Source organism: Tiliqua scincoides, chromosome 2, assembly GCF_035046505.1.
Source record: "Tiliqua scincoides isolate rTilSci1 chromosome 2, rTilSci1.hap2, whole genome shotgun sequence".
Taxonomy (NCBI): Eukaryota; Metazoa; Chordata; class Lepidosauria; order Squamata; family Scincidae; genus Tiliqua; species Tiliqua scincoides.
Genome location: NC_089822.1, coordinates 154,004,826 through 154,027,483, shown reverse-complemented (window position 1 = coordinate 154,027,483; position 22,658 = coordinate 154,004,826). Strand labels below are relative to the sequence as shown.

At 40.3% G+C, this 22,658-nt stretch overlaps 2 protein-coding genes across 4 annotated transcripts in view; one reads left to right on the top strand and one right to left on the bottom strand.

Annotated features, from left to right (window-relative positions):
* The window catches only part of ABCC3 (ATP binding cassette subfamily C member 3), an 81,851-nt gene extending 80,764 nt beyond the window's left edge, over positions 1-1,087 (top strand). For all 3 annotated transcript variants that reach the window (XM_066613638.1, XM_066613637.1, XM_066613636.1), the window contains one exon: positions 263-1,087. In XM_066613638.1, coding sequence (XP_066469735.1) covers positions 263-374 — 112 coding nt within the window. In that variant the 3' untranslated portion in view covers positions 375-1,087. The remainder of the gene's footprint in view (positions 1-262) is intronic.
* Positions 1,088-4,995: 3,908 nt separating this feature from the next.
* ANKRD40 (ankyrin repeat domain 40) lies at positions 4,996-16,053 on the bottom strand. Its single transcript, XM_066617806.1, has 5 exons — positions 15,639-16,053; positions 10,830-10,978; positions 9,855-10,334; positions 8,566-8,747; positions 4,996-5,983 (listed from the first exon to the last, which is right to left on the bottom strand). Exons 1-5 carry the CDS (start codon positions 15,770-15,772, stop codon positions 5,837-5,839), a joined length of 1,092 nt encoding a protein of 363 aa, XP_066473903.1. The 5' UTR covers positions 15,773-16,053; the 3' UTR covers positions 4,996-5,836.
* Positions 16,054-22,658: the final 6,605 nt, after the last annotated feature.

Genomic DNA, 22,658 nt, shown 5'->3' with positions numbered 1-22,658 from the left:
TATGTTTGAGCACTATTATTTGTTCAGTGATCACAGGCCAATGCATAATATGGGGTTTTTTTTCTTTTTAAAATCATGTTGGTTAGACACTTTTTTAAAAAAGGGGAGGGAGATACACAGGAAGCTGCAAAAGCTCTGGGATTCTGCAAGCAGTGGTCTCTTGTGGCAATAGAAGCTTCTGAGTGTCCTAGTTAAAAATAGTAACAGCTCTTCAGAAGACTTTTTCCTGATATGCATAAATTTTCCTTCTTGTTTTACTCAGAGTCCTCGTTCTTGACAAAGGAACAATTGCAGAATTTGACACACCTTCAAGACTTATAGCATCCAGAGGAATTTTCTATAATATGGCCAAAGACGCGGGATTGGCGCAATAGGGCAGCTGCTATATACCATCCAAAGGACTAATTCTTGTTTTCAATCCAAAAGCACTACCTTCCATGTACTGTACTTCTCAAAACAGCATTTCTATCAGGTTTTGGTGATACAGGAACAAAGGTTTCATATACCTGTGAGAACCAAAACATTAATTTTATATTTTTTAAAAAATATTTTCCACATAGTGAAGTATTTTTTTAAAATGACACACATCCTGTTAAGAAAATGGATGTGAGAGTGAATGAACTGTGTATGTGTGTGTGTACACATAGTACTTACTGTATTCCAGTGTTTCCCAAACTGTGGGGCCATGACCTGATTTTTGGTGAGTTATGAAAATTTTTTGAATTGCAATTTTTTAATTATATAAAAAATCAAAAATGGGAAAAATAAACATTAAAAAGTTGAGTTGAACATTAAAAATAGAAAAGGAGAAGAATTAGGCACATTACATACCTTGTATTCCCCCTCTCCCCAGTATATGATATGGATATTGGATCTGACAATGACCAATAATGGTCTATCATGGGTCGCAACAGATTGTCGTTTTAAAAACTGGGCCGTAATGCCAAAGAGTTTGGGAAGCACTGCTATATTCCATTTTTATTACTAGTAAAGTACAACTAGTGATACAAAGTTCTAGTGTCTTATTCTTCTGTGTCAATTTTCTGTTAAGTGGAAAGAACCAAAGAATAGTGTGGCTATGGTGCTGGCTTCAAAATGAAACAGCAATAAAAAAAAATTTTTTAAGAGTCCAGTTTTCAGTGAGGCTCCCCAAATGATGTACAATATTCAGAGGAAATGCCTCCTAAATTACAATAATTCTATTATAGAACATTGATTTAAAAAACAAATCCAAAGCGATATTTCCAAATAACAGATCACAGCATTACAGGAACCACTTCTCTCTGATTGAAGTTTCCATTTCTAGAGGCAACCAAAGTTACCTGGAAAAGTGACACCAGAAGGTGGCCCTCATTTGATGACGTTGGAGCACAATGGGGATACAACAGACTGATTGTTTGAGGTCTTAAAGATTAACACTGGCACCTTGAATTTGTTATTTTGCCAGCCGGTGCTGGGCTAGCATGGGCGGGAGCCAGGCGGAGAGACTCACAAACGTGCCTTATGGCATGTTTGCAACAGTGCTCAGTGGCAGGAAGCAGTGCCACCGAGCACAGGATTGGGCTCTAAGCTGAGAGTTCAATTTTCATTATAAATAAAACGAATTGTTTTGTATCCAAAGAAAATTGTCATGACTAAGTACTGTTAATATCAATGAGGTAAGCTAGACATGAAGAAATTCATGGGACTTGGCCATAACTAATTTCTTTTTATTAAGCCATTTCTGCCCAGCAGTGCAAATATGCAACAGGGATCAAATGTGGGCTGGGCGGAAATGGGTTAAGATTCACCTGAATAAAGTTTGAAAAAAAAACACTCAACCCAAATCTTCCCTTTTAGAGGCAACAAAATTTTATTCATTATAGAAAGGATACAACACATAGGAAACAAGAATCTTAACCCTAGACCATTTGGTTAATTCTTCACTTAATCATATTTTTAATAGCAATGCAAGAAGTCCTGAATCCTTTATATCCACCAATGTTAGAGAGAACTACAGTACACAGTTATTAGGTTAATAATTTGGTTAGCAAAGCTAATAAAATCTTTTATAAATTGCATAAGTTATACAATATAAAAATATTCCTCTGAGTGCATAGAAAGATGCCACCAACTGTGCAGTAAAATCAAATAACCTGCTGTATGTTAACACTGTTGCTAACCAATACTTCATCTCAGTTTATTCACCCACATATTGGATTCTTGAGGGTGTCTTGAAAATGAGACACCTAAAACATTTAGGTGACAATTTAGCCCAGAGTGAGGCACACATAAGCTCATTCACTCTGGGCTGGATTGTGGCCATGATCCTTAGGAGTTTCCTCCTGTAAGGAGCTGAAATGTTTAAGTCAAATTCTATAGCACAAAAGCACATTTCCTTCCAGAATAGCTAACAATGAATACAGGTTCTTGATTTTAACTGCATGCTTATGTACTTGCAAAATGAGACTTAAGATGCACCTTCCAGGAGCAACTCTTGAGCCTTTTAAACTACAAACAAAATAATTGTCAAAGTATGCTGTGCAAGCCTGGAGCTGGGACCTGTTGGAGAACATGTACATTGCAGACTCAGTCAGTGGCATGATTTTCACTTCCTTAAGTGAATACTGGATAAATCAGACCTCAGTGGTAAAAGGGGGATTAAGTCAATCCAAATTAATCTGCAACTGTTAGACTGTACCACAAAACTGACGTGCTGTCAAACATTGTTCCACCGACATTAAGAATTCTCTAAACCCTGTGCTAATGTTTAAGGCGCATTGGGGCTCAGAATGTGAACCTAAAGTGACATTGAGAATTAGAACCAGGAGCAGAGGCAGAAATATCTTTTAGCCCCCTGATGTTAGGTGACACAATCTTGAGTCAGTGATCATTTGCACAACTGAGATCTAGCAATTATGTCACAGCTGTTATCCTGAGACAGCATGACAACTATACAAAGAAGGGTTCTAAGCATCTTTCAGCTATGCCCCCTTGCTAATTACCCTGGATTGTCATAAATTACACCCGACCCCCCCAGCTGTAAACTCCAGCCACTAGGAATTCCTATTGATGTTTAATTGTTCACTTGTCCAGGGCTAAAGAGCTGTCAAACTCTCTTGTTTGTCCCATAGGCTATTTACTCTCGATTTGTCCGCTTCTTTCCATAAACAGAAATGAGTACAGGAGGAGTAGTTCTAGGACAACTGATCATTTAAAACAGTCCCTTTAGTTATTAAACAGAAACCAGTTATTTGATTAAAACATGTACCCATAAGTGACAGATTATTTTAATTATTATGTTATTAATACTTAGCATAGTATTATAAGCATATTATGCTATTCTTAACATAGTATTAAACTTTTTAATGATGGTGGTAATTTATCCTGATTGAACACAGACAAACTGTCATGTTTAGACCCAAACTTCAAATGTATTGCCTGAACTGAGAGCCGTATACATAAACTGATTGTTCACAACAATGCCATCAGCTCTGAACTCCCTTTCATAAGGGATCTCAGATTAAATTCCATGGTTAATCTATTATATTAGTCACAGTGATTCTTCGGTACATCTCCGAGTCCCTACTCTTACTGGAAGCACTTAGAGGCCATTGAAACTACGTAAATATTTGACATTAAACTCCTCTGTCAAAAGATGTAATAGAAGGTGGAGAAGATGAAAATGTAGTGTTTAGTAAGTTACATTTATGAGCTTCCTCCTTTAAAAAAAATCTACAGGAGGAAGAAGCTTATCGTGCTGCTAGATTTTTCAAGTCATGGTTCTCCCCTAACAATAGCAAGCAATGAAGACCCTGTACTTAACATAAGTTGTTAGCTGCTTTGAACTTCTTTCAGAAAGGAAAGCATAATGCAAACAAATGAAATGAAGATCCAGGTTTCAGGAACTTGTAAGTGCTCAGTGGGTCACTTTTTTCCTGTCTGCCCCATACAGCATCTAAAAAGAGGAGGATTCAAGTTTGTCCCTAAAGCTTTTGATTTTGGAATTAATTCAATGAAGCCCCTTTTGAAGGTGGTAGTGGCTAATATAGCAATGGCCACAGACCAGAGCCCACTGCCTGCCAAAGCAGTTGGATGATCAGCTCTGACACACATTTTTCTACAAGCAGCATTCTGAAAGCATTACTTTGGAGGAAACTTTCACTTGAGAAGGGCCCAACTGTGGACAGAGCTGTTGTTCAGTAAGACGTGGCCCAAAGCTGGAGCTGTAGGACTCAGGAATACTGAATCCAAAGAGCAGGTTAGAAGCGCTGACACAGTAGGGAATGCTTCTGCTGGTCACTATTAACTGCCTTGCAGGGACTGATTAGTCCCTTCCCTAAATCCAAAAAATAGTTATATTTATTAAAAAGCATTATGTTTCCATGCTTTTCCAGATTGCTTGTTTATCCTAGGATTTTACAATAGAGTACTTATAGAGAGTGTGAACTAGCAAGAAGATGAAAAGCTGGGCATGCCTATAATGAAATGCAAGCAAGACTTCCAAAAAATGCATAGAAATACCAAGATTTTAGCTTCATATTAAAATTAATTCTATTAAAAATGCTACATGATTATGTTCATTGAAACAGGTAATAGCTTTAAGACCATTAGCATAAAGTGTAGCTGCTAAGGGGAATTGTACTCAAATCAGAGATGTCAGCAGGTTACAGTGTGGAGCAGCTGCTGTGAAACCTCCCTCCAGAGCCTTTTCATCTTAACCCCTACCCCAAAAAGCAAAGCACACCAGATGATGTCAATCATTCTGCATTGTTTACAGACAGTCATAAGTTAGATGGTCATACCCTAAAAGTTTTGTCAGTGCCATACGTACAGTTTGGGTTAATCCTATAAATGTTGGACCTAAGCACCATTTTGAAGAAGTGCCAGCTGATTTACCACTTCCTAAGATTTTTAAGCCACCCAAATAAAGTGTTGTGCTTCTGTCAGAAATTCAAGCCTGGCTCCTAAGAAAGAGTGGGTAGACACAGCTGCTTCTTCATGTGCAACTCCCATGTCACACTCTTGAGGGAGAAGTTTCTTTTTGCCACCTCCAAACTTTATAGCCCTGCCTCTGTTTTGGAATCTTACTACTAGCGTGTCCCAATCCTAGCAGTAAAGCTAACATGATAAACTTCCCTCTGAGGCCACATCCTGTCCCTGACACCACTGGCTGCTCCTCTTGACATTTACAAGTGGCAGGATTCCATTACAACATGCTCTTCCCCAAAGGATACTGTATCAGCATAATTTGTCAGTTGCAGAATTGCTTGGTACACTGCACCAGTTAAGTAAATTGAGAACACTGATTTCTCCTCCTTTTCCCTCTTCCTATAAAGTAGCTTATCCTCCCTTCAAGCTACATATCTTACTCTAGACACATATACTAGGAATCTCTGCATGTTAAGTATCCAATTACAAGCATTAAATGTATTCTGTCCTCGGCATGTGCTCCTGCTCTTTTTTAAAAGAATTAGCACTTAGAACAATCTAATTTAAGACTTTCCCTGAGAGCTTCTAACTCTGCAATATTCAAAGAAGAGATCATTCCCTTGAAAGAAACACTGCTACGTGGAGAGACAGCACTCTATCACTGCCTAGTATCCTATTCAAGAAGTTATTTCACTGCCAGTTTACTCAGAAGATTAACTGTAGATACTACAAGTATGACACCCTCTTCCTAAGCACATTTACCTAAAAACAAGTCCAATCTGTTTCAGCTGTACTCACTTCCAAGTAAGTATGTTTAACAGGATAATTCTGTCTTCCAAGGTAAACTAGAGTTTGAGGATATTAGCCCTTACGAAAGTCCTTGTTTAACTGTTAATAACTAGTGACATACATTTTACTTGAACTGTTAGTAAGTTAGCTTTGATGCCTTCCTATTATAACAAGGCTTTTCAGTCAATGTTGGTGCAGCATTTCTAAACAGAAAGTCATTATCGCTTATCATTAGGACCAGCTCCAATTCCTGGAAATCCTGAAGCCGTGCAACATCTTTGTCCTTAAAGAAATAAACACAGTCAATTAAGACAATGAAACATACAAGCCGCAAGTAATGAGTCCATTTTTGCTTGCTATTTAACAATATGTTGCGTATTTAAGTCTGAGGTTGTTTTCTGGGAGTTAAGATTGGATTTTCCTAAAAGTACAGCTTACCCCACACAACTAGACAGGCCTACAAAAACAGTCAGACTTAGTTTGCAGTAGAGTGACATGGAAGAAGAGTGTATTACAGGGATGAAATGCTCACAGACATTTCCTGGTTCAATTAGATCTGTATTTTCATCCTGGAGCCAGAAGTCTAACCCAAACTGTGAAAATGTCTGTCCCCTCCTAGCTATTCAGTTAATGGCAGGTGAGCAGAAGAATATGTTAATACATTTATCTACCTTCTTGCCTCCAAGTTAATTCTAGTGTGAACAGAAAGCTCACACTAGAGCTCTAAAATTAACTTTCCATCATTAAAAGTAATAACCTCAAACTTTAATGCCTTGTTTCAGTGTCTCCTCCTGACAAAGTACTAACAAATAATGATGAATGTGCATTCCCATCCACTGAAGGGGTGGGGGTGCGCGAGCAAGCAGATCTCTGTGCAGATGTCCCTAGCTGGACAAGAAACCACAAGCACAAAAGATAACTTCACACGTGGGTTTTTTTCCCTCTTATTCAGCTGCTGGGGTTACCTATGCTTAACACCACTCAGAAAATCATTAATGGTGCCAAGCACTTGTTCAAAAGGGGGAACTGCCAGCTGGATTAAGTCACCCTCACTGTCCCTTCCTTATTGCCAATTATCTGCCTTGGGTTATGTGCACATAGCCAGGCTAGTGACAGTCTCTTCAAGAGAAATAAGCACTCTTGTAGTTGAGCTAAGCTAGTGCTGAAAGCACCATTAAGGAAAGTTATTTAAGCACACTTTATAAAAGCCACTACACCAGCCTATAAGGAATGAAGCAATCGTTAGAACATTTTAAAGCAAAAACAAGGTAGGTCTCTCTTGCATGGAGATCAGGAATAAAGGGTGAAGTCTGTTAATCTAGTACTAAATCAGATTAGCTTTGCTGCCTGAAGGTAACTATGATCTTGAGGGAAAGCAGGAGCTAAGGGTGACTAGAAAATAGTGCAGGAATGTCCTGCTCTTGTGTTACTTATAACACTATACTATATAATTCATGTTTGACTATTCAGTTTTGCAGTGAAAGTTGGGCAGAGATTCTAGATGTAGGAAGGCATTTTTTTCAGAAGCAATTATCTTCCAGTGGTATTGCTCATTTAAAAGAGAAGGTTAAGAACTTTATGATGGAAAAAAAATTCACCCAGGTACTACTGAAATTGAGGTAAACTGTAAATACAGTGGAGATGGGGCTAGAGCATTTTACTAAAAAAATGTTTGTTGGGGGAAAATATCCACAATGTGTATCTAAAGAAAACAGCAGGGCTTTCGGATTGCAACGGGAAGAGTCCAGGGCAGCAGAGAACCAAGGGTAGTGATGGTGCAAAAAGATTAGCCCTGCACAAGATAATGCAACATACATCAACATAAAAATTTCCAACATATCAAAAGACAAAGGAGAAGTACGCAATTTAAATATGCAACAGCAACATGGAATACACAATTGATGCACATATAAATGCGTATGCCTATCTTGTCCCTTCTAAACTGCACGCACTTGCATGGTGTTGTTTTTTTTAACAGCAACATAGGTGCCAAGCCACTCGCACAGAAGGCAAGCCTTTTTACTACCGCAGGCAATATCTCCAAGAAATGTGCACATGACATGCTGCTGTTCTGTGCATGTACATTCCCTACTACAGACATGAAAAAAACTGAAAATAGAAAGGAGCAAAAAATGAAATCATTCCTTTCTTAAGCAATGAAATACAAGATCTGTGGAATAACAGAAAATCTAATTTAGTAAAAAGAGAACCTGCATTAATTCTTTGTACAGAATACCTTGTAGTCATGTATCAAAGAATCCAATTTCCATTACTGGAAGTATTGGCAACAACTTGATAAACTGGTGTTTAGAATGTAACAAGTCATACTGTCATTGACAAGCTGACATTAACACCAAAATATCAGTTTCAAAAATGAATTCCAGAATTGGCATTAATTGCACAGAGGAAAAAATGGCATTTGAATTGTCTATATTTAATTGCTCCACCCTTGCGCAAGGAATACCTGCATATCCATTGCTAACTACAGAATCTTTGATATATATTGGCTTTCTAAGACAATCATTACTATTAAATGCAACACTAGCCAACCTTCTGAAGACTGAATACAATATTCCTGGTGAAATATTGTCAGTTCATAGTATAGTACAAACATAACCTTAAATAATAAAGGAATCATTCAAATGCATAAGGCAGGCCTGCACGGCTTGTGATCCAACAGGTTGAATGAAGCCCAGCATCCATGTTGCTTTCTTCCCAAGACTTCAAATACAGGGAATGACACACTAAGCAACCACAATGCACATCTCTTGGACTGCATTCTCTTTGGTGGACCACATGTTCTGCTGGAAATAAGAATTAAACCGAGGAACTAATGAAAAACTAGTTAAGGTTATGGGATCTTACCTTCCTTAATACTGTATTTGGAAGCTTTCTAATTTTCTCCACATGCTCTGGATTAACCCCCAGTTCACAGCAGCTCACTCGGAGAAGCTCTTTGTAGGTCAGCTCTTGTCGGTCCAGTTCAATCTCAATGAAATCATTCTCTTTAAGAGTACGGTTTTGAACTCTAACCTTAAGCACCAGTTCTAGGTGGAAAACACACACAATACATATTCAGCATAATCTTATGACTACTCAGAAGTTCAATTGTATTCAATGAGACTTACTCTCAGGAAAGTGTGGATAGGATTGCAGCATAAAAGTGTTATTTGAAAAAGACAGTCACAGCACAATCCCATGCATGCTTACTTCGAAGTAAGTTTCATTTCCAACATAACAAAAGACAAATATCAGATATCCCTGGGGCTAAGTCCTTAGTAAGTATGTTTGACTGCAGCACAATCCTATACATGTTTACTTGGAAATAAGTTCCATCACATTCGACTGAGCTTACTTCCTGGTAAATATGTCTAGGACTGCAGCCTAACAGTCCAATCCTAACAAACTTTTCAGAGCCAGTAGAGCCATGCCAACAGGGCACACACTGCATTCTGTATCGAGGGGAGCAATCACATTGTTCCCTTAAATTGGAGCTGCATTGTGGTTGCATCAGTACTGGATAGGATTGAGCTGTTAGTAATATTATTCGTGCCAATGAAATCTCAAAAGATTGCCTAGGTTATTCTTTCTATATTACTTCTCTAAGTCTGGAAGGGAGCAGAATTCTGTATGTTAAAAGAACAAGCCTATCCTATTTATATGCAAACCCCCTGACTTGGAGACTTGAAGGCACAGTCATAGAATACCTTCCTGCTGGCATAATGATGAATATGTTTCCCCTTCGACAAGACCATTTCACAGTTTGGTTTTTAGGGCTTTCTCATTGGGAGCTTGCACAAGCACGTAGACTTACATTAGAAAATGCCTGCCATGCCAGTGACTGCAGGATTGTTCAGCAGCAGTGAGAAAAACATGTAATCAAAACCCTGGATCACAAGGCTGATTCTGTCTCTAGCAAAGAGCCCAGCTTGCAGGCATCTTTGGCTAACCAACTTTATTTCAAGAAGTCAGTCAATCCAACTATTTTAGATTGTGAGCCCTTTTGGGACAGGTTAACTTGATGTCCTAACAAACCCACTGTTTCTGGTTAAATCTAAGCACAACTTGTTCTATTTTGTTATCACCATTTATACCCAAGACACACTTCTGTAGCTTGAAAGTACAGCTATGCAGTTTAAATTGCTTGAGGTTACCTTGCATATTACTAAAGGGAAATGCTCCAGTGAAGAAAAAGGGCTGAAATGTTGGAACAGGTCCTGCACAAGAGCCATTCTGTTGCAGAGTTTCAGGCTGTTTTGATGAAACTGGGGAAGGGAGAGTCCTACTCGGAGGAACAGGCATCTGGTGAAAGTAGCCATTCTGGACCACAGGTTCTGGGCGTTCTACAGCAATTGCCCTAGTTAGGTCCCCATCAGACCCCAAAGAAGCAGACTTTTCGTGTTGCAACACAGCAAGGCCAGGCGTCTGGACTTGAGGTAAAGAAATAAGAGAATCCTCATTGTGCTGTTCTAGAGAAGGGGAAAGTCTTCCATTCAAAGAGGAAGCTGAGGTGCTGGTAGTGCTGCTGCTCATGGAATTATAAACATAAGGGAAAGTTGGATTAGCCAAGTAATTGGGGAGAATGGGCAAGGCGGACTCTTTCTTTTCATCCTGAAGCTCATCAGCATCTTCCACTGCAGAAGAAAAAGAAAGGAAGAACTTCAGCTAAATAAGAACACCACCCAACTGGGGAAAGAGTTCCAAAATTGGCAACTACACTAGTTTTTTCAGAGCAACAGGGTGTGTGAGACGAAGGTAGTAATATCACAAATTTGTAGTTTATAAAATTCAGTCATTGGCAATCCTAATGAAAACACTTGCCAATGAGAAGAATTAAATTGCACACTGCATACATTTGTTCACACATCACATAATCACAACAATATGCCCCATTTTAGGCCAGTAGCATACAAAAAGCCTAGCAACCTACTTCTGATGACTACCAATTTTCCTTAGTCCAAAGAAATGCTTACACCAGTGCTAACTCTAGCATAAGATTTGCAGCACAAAGTTGCAAGAAGACAAGATGACACTGATTCATTATCTGTGGTAATTACAATTCCAACAGGGAGAGGCAAATTAGCATTCAAATATTCCTTACAGTTATTAGTATTGACTAATCAGTTTACCTCCCAGCATCTTCCTAATTTCCTGCTTTGATGTTAACTGGGCTGGTTTTTCTTCTTTGACTGTGAGAATTTCCTTATCAGCTCCAGCATTTAACAGATAGGATACCACCTGAGCATGGTTCCGTTTACAGGCCCAATGCAAGCAAGTCCTGCACAAGAAAACAGAAAACTAAGTGAAAATCCTTGCTGTGCAAAATAAAACTTCAATCATTATGTCTGCAGTGAAGGATGATGCAAATCTACATTAAATTGAGCAGCTTTACCACATTACTTTTTCAGTGTTATTAATGTTTATTAGGACATTTTTCTTATACAACATTCTTGAATCTTGCCACATTTCCTGATTCAACAGTGACCTCTGGTGGTAGAAACCCTCCGTGCAGTCAGCAAAATCCTTGTTGGACCCCAGTTTTCTAACCAAACTTCTAAAGTCATATACAGATGTGTGCCACTTAACAACAGGGATACGTTCTCTGATCCACACTGTTATGCAATTAGGTCACTAAGTGAACATTCAGTCCAATCTATTGCCTTTGTTGTGTAAATAGACACTTCCTGCCAGACACTTGCTGGTTGCACAGGCTACTAGAGATAGACTGCCTCTTCTTTGCATTAAGAGCCTCTCTGTTGTATAAACAGACAGTCTGCTGCAGGTTATGGGAGACGCAATTGCCTCATTAAGAACTCTTTATTGTGCTTTGATAATCATCATATATGCGGTCCGTCGTTAAGCAAAGGGTTGTTAAGCAGAGCACACCTGTACAAGTGCTGTCAAACTTCCAATGCTGAAGTTATAGGCATAAAAACTAGAGCTATATTTTAATCTCCAAAGGGTTACTTTTAGAATGTGTACTAGTAAAAGATTTTACCAAATTACTTTAATAAAATTTGTTACCTTAATTTGATAAATCATACATAAAAATTTTCTGTTGTCTCGTCCCCCCCAAAGCATCTCAATGAGAAGGAAGCATTTGATGTTGGGTGAACAACAGATAATTGTGATGGCAGATTAACTGTTCATTAAAAAATGCAACCTTGTAAATATAATTCTAGCGGGTGTTTACAAGAAATTGGATGGAATTGTACTCTTCAGTTGGAAGGTGCAGAACCAATGCTTTCACACCCAACAGAATCCTGTACATACATACTCAGAAGTTTCACTGATTTCTACAGAACTTACAGAATGTTTGAGTTGAAAGGACTTGGAGGTCATCTAGTTCAACCGCCTGCACATGCAACTGCAGTAGGTAACTGCTATAGCATCACTGACAGCCTCTGCTTGGACACCTCCAATGCAAGAGAGACCACAACTGCATGAGGCAGACTGCTCCAGTGCCACACAGCTCTTATGATTTACAAAGTCTTTCTCATGTCTAACCTAAGACTACTTTCCTATAGCTTCATTAGTTCTAGGAATCCCTTCAGGAGCCATGAGAGTCAATCCTTTCCTTCTTCTACCTGGCAGCCCTTAGTCTTCTCTTCTCCATGCTAAATATACCAAGTTCTTTTAACCATTCCTCACTGGACCTGATTTCTGGACCCCTCACCATCTTAGTTGCCCTCCTTTTAACCTGCTCCAAAGTCCTTTTTAAAACATGGTGCCCAAAACTGGGAATTCCATGACTGCCCCAAACAGGGTGTTCCATGAGTCCTGACTACAGCAAAACTATTCCTTCTCATTATTTGGACCCTATGCCTCATCTAATGCTGCCCAGCAATGCACTAGTGTTTTTGCAGCCACATCACTCTTTTGGCTCATGTTCAGCTTATGGTCCAGTAAGACACCTAAAATTTTTCACACATGCCGCAAGGTCTCTCTCTTTCTTTATTGGTGCCTCTGATTTTTACCTGCATTCAGGCCTTCATCTTTGTCTCTGCTGATATTCATCTTGTTGGCATGGGTCCAATTATCAAGATCATCAACATTGTTTTGAATTCTGATAATTTTTCTGATTTATTTTTCTGATTTTTTTTGTTAGTCACCCACAACTTTGTCTCTTCTGCAAATATAATAGGCATCCCCTCATTCAGGTCCTTTACAAAAAATATTAAATAAGGGCACAGGGTCCAAGACAAAGGCATTCTACTCAATATAGGTGCTTCCCGGCTTACATAAGGATTCTGTTTGGACCACCCTTATATAAGTCAATTTTCAGCACATGTGCAGCTCCACGGAAGGGTTTGGGATGAGCAGGGAAAGAACACTGTGAAGAGAAGATGGGTTGTTGGCATTCTTCAGTCTCGGAAGACTATGGTATTGCGCTCTGAATAGTGTTCTGGAACAGAGTCCTCTCCAGTGCACGAAGCCTGGGTAAAGTAGATATGGAGGATAGACTGTTTCCCATGCAGCAAATCCCCCCTCTTCACGTCGCTGAAATGGTCCAATGGAAAGGCAGAAGCCAATACGGTTGGTTCCAGCGACGTCGCAGGAGTTGCCAGAACGTGACTGTGTTCAGCCATGAACTGCCTCAGGGACTCCGGCTCCGGATTTTGCCTCAAGGTTGACTCCTGAAGCCTTTTCCATAACTGGATGTAGCCACAAGGCAGTGGAGGTTTGGGATCAGAGTTTTCCTTCTCTCAGATGAGCTGCCTTCCCAGGCTGATTAGTCCCATCTACCTGGTGGCTGTTTAGTCACCTCTTAGGACAAGTACAACCAAACTGAGGGCCTATTCTTATCCCCAGCCCTCAGGGGATGGTGATGGTGATGTGTGAAGATGGGTGATGGTGTGATATTATTGTGGCTTATCGAATGCTTTGCATAAATTTGAAATTGTGTAAGTTGAGGCTCTGTCGTCAGCACAGGTGTAGTTGAGGGCATAGCAGAGCTCCAAGAATTCTCCTATAGCAGGAACACCCAGCCTTTTAAAGCTTTTTTGAAAGGATCTTAACTGAGAAACATCAGGCTCAGAAGTGGCAAACTGAGAAATTTGCCTAGGGGCATATCTTCACACCCAGGCCATTGTCTTTCCCAGGGCTGCCTAGAAAACATCATGTAGCTCACATTACATTAAGGCTACAATCCTAAAAAAAATGTACCTGGGATTAAGTCCTGTTGAACAAAGTGGGACTTACTTCTAACTAAACATACAGTACATAGGTCAGTAACTTAGCCTACTTCTTCCTTCTTATCCAGGATTTTTAAAAAAAATCCTTTTCCAATTTTTATGCAGTTATTTTAAGCAATTGCAACCAATTTCATGAGCTTGGGATAACATGAGTTAGATTTTAAAATTAAGTATAATAAGTTTCAAAGTAGGAATAAGTGGCAGTAGAACAAAACTCCCTAATGCAGAAATTTAAAGTTGGAGTTTTGTTGTTGAGTTTTGTTGTATAAGTGAGGTGTAGATATTGGAGGGGGGTCATGACAAGCTCCTACCCTTCAAAATTTACCCTCACATCATTGTATACCAGACAAAGCTTGAACCAATACAGATTCCTAGGTTACTTTACTGTCATATTAAAACAAACAAGTACTGCTACTATTTGTACTATGCAGTACAACAAAAGAAAGCACAACCATGCTCAAAATATGTGGCAAAAAGTGAGTTGACACATTTAGGCTGCAATCCTAACCACACTTTCCTGAGAGTAAGCCCCACTGAACAAAATAGGACTTACTTCAGAGTAGACCTGGTTAGGATTATGCCCTTACCCTTTTTACTTTCAGAGAATCACTGAAATGTCAATTTCAACTTTCAAAGCCAGCAAAAATAAAATTTCATTTGTAGGCAATTCCTCTGCATTTTTTTGCTTTAATTAATAGATCTCTTATGATACAGAGGGTAGATAATTTTAATATGATAAAACCAACTTTTTAGAAATGGAAACAGCATTAAAAACATATTGTTCAACTCAGCGTTTCTCAAATTATGGGTCAGAACCCACTTGCTGGGTCATGACCCAATTTCTGGTGGGTCCAGCAGACCATCAATGAAAAAATGGGTGATGGAAAGATCAGATAACTAATTGCCTCAAACCACAAGGGCCAGCTATTCAAAAATCAGACAGCTGCCACTTCCCTGCAAACAGCTGAGCTCCTGCACTTTGTAAGCTTGTGCAAATATAGGCAGATAAATGTTTGTCTTTTTTTTTCCAGATTTGCCAATGAGAAGTAGTGGGGGCAGATGAAGGCTGGGTCACATAACTAAGCTCCTCAATCCTGGAGGTTATTCATTAGGCTTGCCTCATTATGAGAAATTTATCAAGTTATTTGCAAATAAAAAAAATATTGCTTGGGAATATATAGATAAAAATCTTGTTTCTTTCTACATCACCTTTTTCAAAGACTCATAAAGTTAGGTGGGTCTCAACAGAGTGTCATTTTAAAAAGTGGGCACCCGGTGCTAAAAAACTTGAGAACCACTGCTCTAACTTGTTCAATTGCCCACAACTGTGAAAACTTATGAACAGAAACTTATCCAACTCTTCTCAGAAATGTACATTCAGTGCAGCTCATTTCCAAGTGTGGATAGAATGGCAACCACAAATAATAATGAACTCAAATTCAAAGTAAATGTGTTCCAAAAAATGCTTACATTTAAGCTTCCAGGTTCCCAAACAGAAAAATAACCACGCTTTTAACAACAAAATCATGTAAATTTAATATGACAATGATCAACAGTAACAACCATCACTAATTCACTTTTAACCCATTTTTGCCTGGCCCACAGGTGTACACATTTGATTCCTTTTAAAATCTCATTCCAAACTTGATAAAACATACATCGCAAGGCTGCTCCTTTTAAGAGATTTATATTGGCATTGCCTGGAAGGAACTGTCACTATAATTTCACTTGTGAAATGCTTACCAGCCATTGATTTCATTCTGAGAGTTCACACTCACACCAACTTCCACCAGCCGCTGAACTTCTTCAAGATCCCCTAAAGCAGAAGCTTCCCGCAGTCTTTCCTGGAGCTCTTTTTCCTCTATTTTGGAGGTCATGTTCTCAAATCCTCTTCAGTCTCAACTTTGGGCTTATTCAAAGAGCTGCCTAGCTGGGCTGATGATGGATCATCCTATATACGAGCTAATCAACCAGAGTGGGGCAGAATCCAAACCTAAACGAAAAGTCCCCCCAGGGCTTCTTCCTTTTAATAGTCAATGCCTATATTACTGCTTCCTGTCTATTGCTCATAAATCCAACTCGGTTTCACATTGCTGAAGGCCATTTCCCTCCCTAATTGCATAGTTGCTGTATCTCTGGTTGGGTGCTGCTTCCTTCTTCTCAGGGGGACTCTATTAAGTGAGACAACAGTGACCCAGATATTTTGTTCCTAGCAGCAGGCTGGCCCTCAAAGGCTTGGTGAGTGGAGTGAGTCTGTCTGATTCAATGACAGTTAGCAGGAAAAAAAATATATTGCATCAATTTCTATGTATTAAAACAATTGCCTGTTCAATCTATTAACAAGGAGTCAGTCTTGTATATTTTGCAAAAGAAATGCAGTGCATTGGGTTACTTGGGCTTCCCTGGATGATACAAACAGCTTTCAATTCCTTCCTCCCCTGCCTAGGGAGGCTGAAGCTGAAAACAATCTTCTGTCTAAACACAGCCACCTAATCCAAATTACTACAGTTCCAAATGTCCACCTGCAAAAACAATAACATCTATTAACCAAAAAAATAAAAGCCAGTGGGTTTTTTCTTAGGCACTATGTAAGTGTCCTGAAAATAAAAATAAAACAAATTCAAATGGCTGTTAGCCTTCCAAAATTGATACAAGGTGAGCTGCTGCAATGATATCCTAAATCAGTGTTTCTCAACCTGTGGGTTGGCGAACCAATTTCAGGTGGTTCTCTATTCATTTCAATCTGCATTTTATTTTTAATACTGTATGTTAGACTTGATGCTACCATGTTATGTGACTGCACTTGAAGAAATGTTACAGATCTGTACTTTTAATAGGCTACAGTGTATATGCTTTTAACAGTCAATGGGACTTACTCCCAGTTAAGTGTAGATAGAATTGCAGCCTTTAGGATGTTTGGGGAATTTTTTTTTAAGCAAGTCAGCAACTGTTTGAGAGGGTTAGGAGGGTTCTTCTTAATTTTAAATAAATGTTTAAAGTTATACCTTTTCAGTTTACTTTATTTGGTTTTGTCTGTGGGAGTGTTAAAAATTCCCTGTTGATATCACTTTTGGTTATGACATCACTTCCAGGTTAATGACATCACTTCTGCTGGGTCTCAACAGATTGCCATTCTAAAAAGAAAGTCTGAGAATCACTGTTCTAAATAAATAGACAAATCAATTCTGCGCCCCTGTCTCTGGTAAACTTAAACTACCCAAATCATTGTAACATACCTCCGAACACTCTACTAGCTAAGCCAGCTTTCTCAATTTTATTGTAACATGCAAGTTTTCTTACAGTAAATATGCCTTAGAAGTCCAATGTGTTGTAAGGTGCTGTACAAACATTAGAAATAATATAAATCCTACATGTAGAATTACAATCTAAAGTTCCTCTACTAGCAATCCATCTCACAGGATTGTTATTAAGGGAAAAACAGGATGGAGTGAGAACAAGGTAGATGTGGAGTTCCATAGACGAAAGGAAATATATAGATATAATAAATAAAACAGTGTCTCAGTCACAGAACAGAGAAGATGAAATAATTTAAATACCATGTTACATGCCTCTATGTTGGTGTGCAGGATTGCCTGCTGACCAGGAAAAAAAATTGCTTCTATACCTTTAAAAGAGGTTTGCTTGGCCAACCTTTCCCCTGAGGGCTGGGGATAAGAATAGGCCCTCAGTTTGGCTGTACTTGTCCTAAGAGGCGACTGAACAGCCACCAGGTAGATGGGACTGGTTAGCCTGGGAAGGCAGCTCATCTGAGAGAAGGAAAACTCTGATCCCAAACCTCCACTGCCTTGTGGCTACATCTAGTTATGGAAAAGGCTTCAGGAGTCAACCTCGAGGCAAAATCCGGAGCCAGGGTCCCTAAGGCAGTTCATGGCTGAACACAGTCACGTTCTGGCAACTCCTGCGACGCCATTGGAACCAACCGTATTGGCCTCTGCCTTTCCATTGGACCATTTCAGCGACGTGGAGAAGGGGGATTTGCTGCATGGGTAACAGTCTATCCTCCATATCTACTTTACCCAGGCTTCGTGCACTGGAGAGGACACTCTGTTCCAGAACACTATTCAGAGTGCAATACCATAGTTTTCCAAGACTGAAGGATGCCAACAAGATGCTTGGCCAAAATAAGCAGCTGAATGTTTTCATGACATGGAACTTTAGATGAATGCCTGTTAATTCCTGCTGCTCAGACTGTTTTGGCTGGTTCAGATTGTACTTCATCATCCCCAGCAAGCCCCACAAGATTAAGGGCATGCATGCTCATGCGGTGTGGATGTCCTGGCCCTGCCCCTTACACCTTGGTGAGTTTGTTAATCACTTGAAGGTGGGCAGCTCAAACTTTTAATTCTGCATTACTGTACATGTATTTCCCAAGCCAACGTCCAGCAATATCTTCATTAGGACCAAAAAGACACAAAATCTTAAGCAGGTTTTTGACTTCTACAGAACTCTTAATCACTCTGGATGTTAAACAGAACAAAGCAAAAGGGGGGGAAGGTAGTGCCCCTGCCAGCACAAGGTTAAGTCTGCAGAACAAAGCCCTGCACGGTGCCCTCCCTCTCACACAATACCGCAAGCAGGGGCATCTATTAAAACCGAGTGTTGGGAGAATTAGAACAGACAAAAGAAAATATTTAGTCAAGCATGGAGTAAATCTGTGGAACTCCTTGCCACAGGATGCTGTGATTGTGTCTGGCCTAGAAGCCTTTAAAAAGGGGGTTGGACAAATTTCTGGAAGAACTCCATCATGGGTTACAAGTCATGATGGATATGTGCAACCTCCTGATTTAGAAGTAGGCTACCTTAGAATGCCAGGTGCAAAGGAGTGGCAACAGGATGCAAGTATCTTGTTGTCTTATGTGCTTCCTGAGCCAACTTGTGGGCCACTGAGAGATATAGGAAACTGGACTACATGGGCCTTTGGCCTGATCCAGCCGGGCTCTTCTTAGGTTCTTAAGACCATCAAATGTGTTTCAGCATAAATTTTCAGTTAGTTTAAATTGAAATCCTCCATGGTTTAAGACTAACTTAAAATTAATCTCTAAGGTGCCTCAAAACTCTTGTTTGTTTTTAAATGAATCCGTTATGTGTACTAACATAGAAACAGCTTTCAAAGAGTGGTCAATGAGAGTGTGGGGGGGAGGGAGTTCCAGGTGTTTTATTAAAACACATATTAATAAAATACAATTTTTAAAAAAGAAACCTATTAACAAAGAGGTGACAGGATATTTGTAGTTTATAACATTATATTCCATAATTGTCTCATAATATTCAAATCTGGAGTTGCTCAATAAAACTGATAGACAGTAGACTATGGTGATAGCAATCTCTGAGCATGAACTGGAGGTTGTCCATGATTTTGTGTACCTTGGCTCAACGATCTCCGACACTCATTCTCTCGATACCGAGCTAAACAAGCGCATCGGTAAAGCAGCTACCACGTTTTCCAGACTCACAGAGTCTGGTCCAACAAGAAGCTGACGGAACATACCAAGATCCAGGTCTACAGAGCTTGCGTCCTGAGTACACTTCTGTACTGCAGCGAGTCATGGACTCTTCGCTCACAACAGGAGAGGAAGCTGAGCGCTTTCCACATGCGCTGCCTCCGACGCATCCTCGGCATCACCTGGCAGGACAAAGTTCCAAACAACACAGTCCTGGAATGTGCTGGAATCCCTAGCATGTATTCACTGCTGAAACAGAGACGCCTGCGTTGGCTTGGTCATGTCGTGAGAATGGATGATGGCCGGATCCCAAAGGATCTCCTCTATGGAGAACTCGTGCAAGGAAAGCGCCCTACAGGTAGACCACAGCTGCGATACAAGGACATCTGCAAGAGGGATCTGAAGGCCTTAGGGATGGACCTCAACAAGTGGGAAACCCTGGCCTCTGAGCGGCCCGCTTGGAGGCAGGCTGTGCAGCATGGCCTTTCCCAGTTTGAAGAGACACTTTGCCAACAGTCTGAGGCTAAGAGGCAAAGAAGGAAGGCCCATAGCCAGGGAGACAGACCAGGGACAGACTGCACTTGCTCCCGGTGTGGAAGGGATTGTCACTCCCGGATTGGCCTTTTCAGCCACACTAGACGCTGTGCCAGAACCACCTTTCAGAGCGCGATACCATAGTCTTTCGAGACTGAAGGTTGCCAATACAAAAATGGTGATAGCTTGTTTCTTAGATGTCTTTAAAAGAGATTAGACAAATTAGTGGAGGTTAAGGCTATATCAGAGCCTTATATATATCAGAGCCTTGAAATATTATATATATTTCAGAGCGCGATACCATAGTCTTTCGAGACTGAAGGTTGCCAACTACTACAAGGCTATATCTACCAACCAAAATAACTACATGGAATCTCCAACTTTGGAAGCCATGTATTAATTTCTGGAAATAAAGGACTATTAATTGCTGGAAATAAAGGACACAGGAGTGGTGTTACCTTCCTGCCTTGTTTATGGGCTTCCCAGACACACCTGGTCAGCCACTACTGAAAACAAGATTCTAGACTAGATGGACCTTTGGCCTGCAGGGCTCTTCTTATGCTTGACACTGTCTAATCATGCATGTTTTTACAGCATACAGTAAACGAATAATGGTGACTTTGATATTCTGGTAGAGTACACTTCTCTTCAGTCAAAACTGTGATCCAGAATCTTTTTTACAGAATGAAAGTCTTGCATAGACTGTGCTGCCTTGTGAATGCAAATGCATGCATGCTATGCTGTCCCATTAATGTCCACCTCGTAACAAGAAGCTCATGGCAGTTGTGGTCAGTGTGATTTTGCAGATGCAGTTGATCAGAATTACCTTGTTGGTAAATAAACCATTTCAAAGTAATGGAATGTCTATTTCTCCCACTTAGGGCACAAGCCTAACCAGGTCTACTCAGAAGTAAGTCCTATTGTGTTCAATGGGACTTACTCCCAGGAAAGTGTGGTTGGGATTGCAGCCTTAGACAGCCTGCTGTCTCAGCCCAAACAACTTCCTGGGCCAGCAGTTCTTCTTAACCATTTTGGGGGTAATGGACCCCTTTGAGAATCTGATGAAAGCTATGGATGCCCTCCCCAGAAAAATGCACATAAACAAGCACACACCAGTTTTGCACCTGGTTCATGGAAACTTCAGGAATCTTCAACCCTAGGTTAAGAATCCCTGTTCTATGCAATACTGGATTGGATATTCACTGCCACACTAGGCAGGCAGACTGAGGATGAAATGCAGGATTGCAGATTTTACCGTGTTCTTGATCAATCTCTTCATAAAGGAAAAGCACTCTGCATGTGTGCAGGGTCACATTGCCTGAAGGTTTTTTTTTCTTACTGAACTTTTTCCTTGAGGGAAATTGCTAAACAGTATGTTGGCGAAAGGCACTCAGCCTGAGGTTCCATTAATTTTGCAAAGTGGAAGTGTCAGTGCACACTTTATAGGCTGATATTTTGCAATGTTGCCTCGGGATATGAAACTTTGTATTTTTCAAATTATTTCCAATCAAAATTGTTGAGTCTTTTTTAGACTATGAAGCTTCGGTATTGTATAGGGCTGTGTCCCACCCATATGAGGGCCCAGTTCTATCCAGCTTTCCAGTACCTGTGTAGCCCCAATGCAGGCCTGAGGTAAGGGAATAAATGTTCCCTTGCCTTGAGGAGGCCCCCATGACTGCCTCCCCACTACAGGATGCAGCACTTGCCCCACTGGCATGGCTGCACCGGCACTGGAAAACTGGATAGGATTGAGCCCTGAGTGGGTTTCTGATGGTATTAAGAGGCTGGAGTCTCTGAAGTTGTGTGAAACAGATGTGAGATCTTTCTACAGAGTTCTGTGGAATATTTCTGCCGCGTGGTGGCTTGGGAGTTTGTGTTTTGTGAAATGATATATTAATTGACTTGCACTTGCATCAATAACTGCACTTGCTCCCGGTGTGGAAGGGACTGTCACTCCTGAATCGGCCTTTTCAGCCACACTAGACGCTGTTCCAGAACCACCATTCAGAGCGCGATACCATAGTCTTTCGAGACTGAAGGTTGCCAACAGAAATATCAATTGATATATTGATCATCAATCAAAGGATCAATCAAATGATATATTTGTGAAATGATATATCAATTTTAATATAAATACTTAATATGTGTGGAGCTATGAGGTGAATTTGTGTGGAAAAGAAAGTACAGTATATCCATTTTAATATAAATAAATATTGAACAGAAATATGTGTGGAGCTAAGAGGTGTATTCTGTGAGGTTCTGGAAAGCTGGAGAAGCAGGGCTTGATTTTGTACTACAAATTGTATGAAGATACAAAAGCCCCCATATGTGTGAACCAATCAGAGATGTGCTTGTGCTCTGAGCAATCTGAAGCTGCTTGTTTTGAAGGCTGAAGACTTGTGTGCTGTTTGTTATATGAAGGCTTGCTCAGAGCAACAGGGAGAATTGGATTTGCACTACTGAGGGGACAGGAATGCATAATAACTGCTGGCTTAGAGCCCAATCTTATGCATGTCTACTCAGGAGTAAGTCCCATTAGTCTGTGGGGCTTCCTCCCAGGAAAGTGTGGGTGGGATTGCAGCCCCAGAGCCCCAGCCTATGCATGTCTCCTCAGATGTCAGTCCCATTATAGTTAATGGGGCTTACTCCTGTGTAAGTGTGGCTGGGACTGCAGCCCCAGAGCCCCAGCCTATGCATGTCTACTCAGGAGTAAGTCCCATTCTAGTCAGTGGGGCTTCCTCCCAGGAGAGTGTGGGTAGGATTGCAG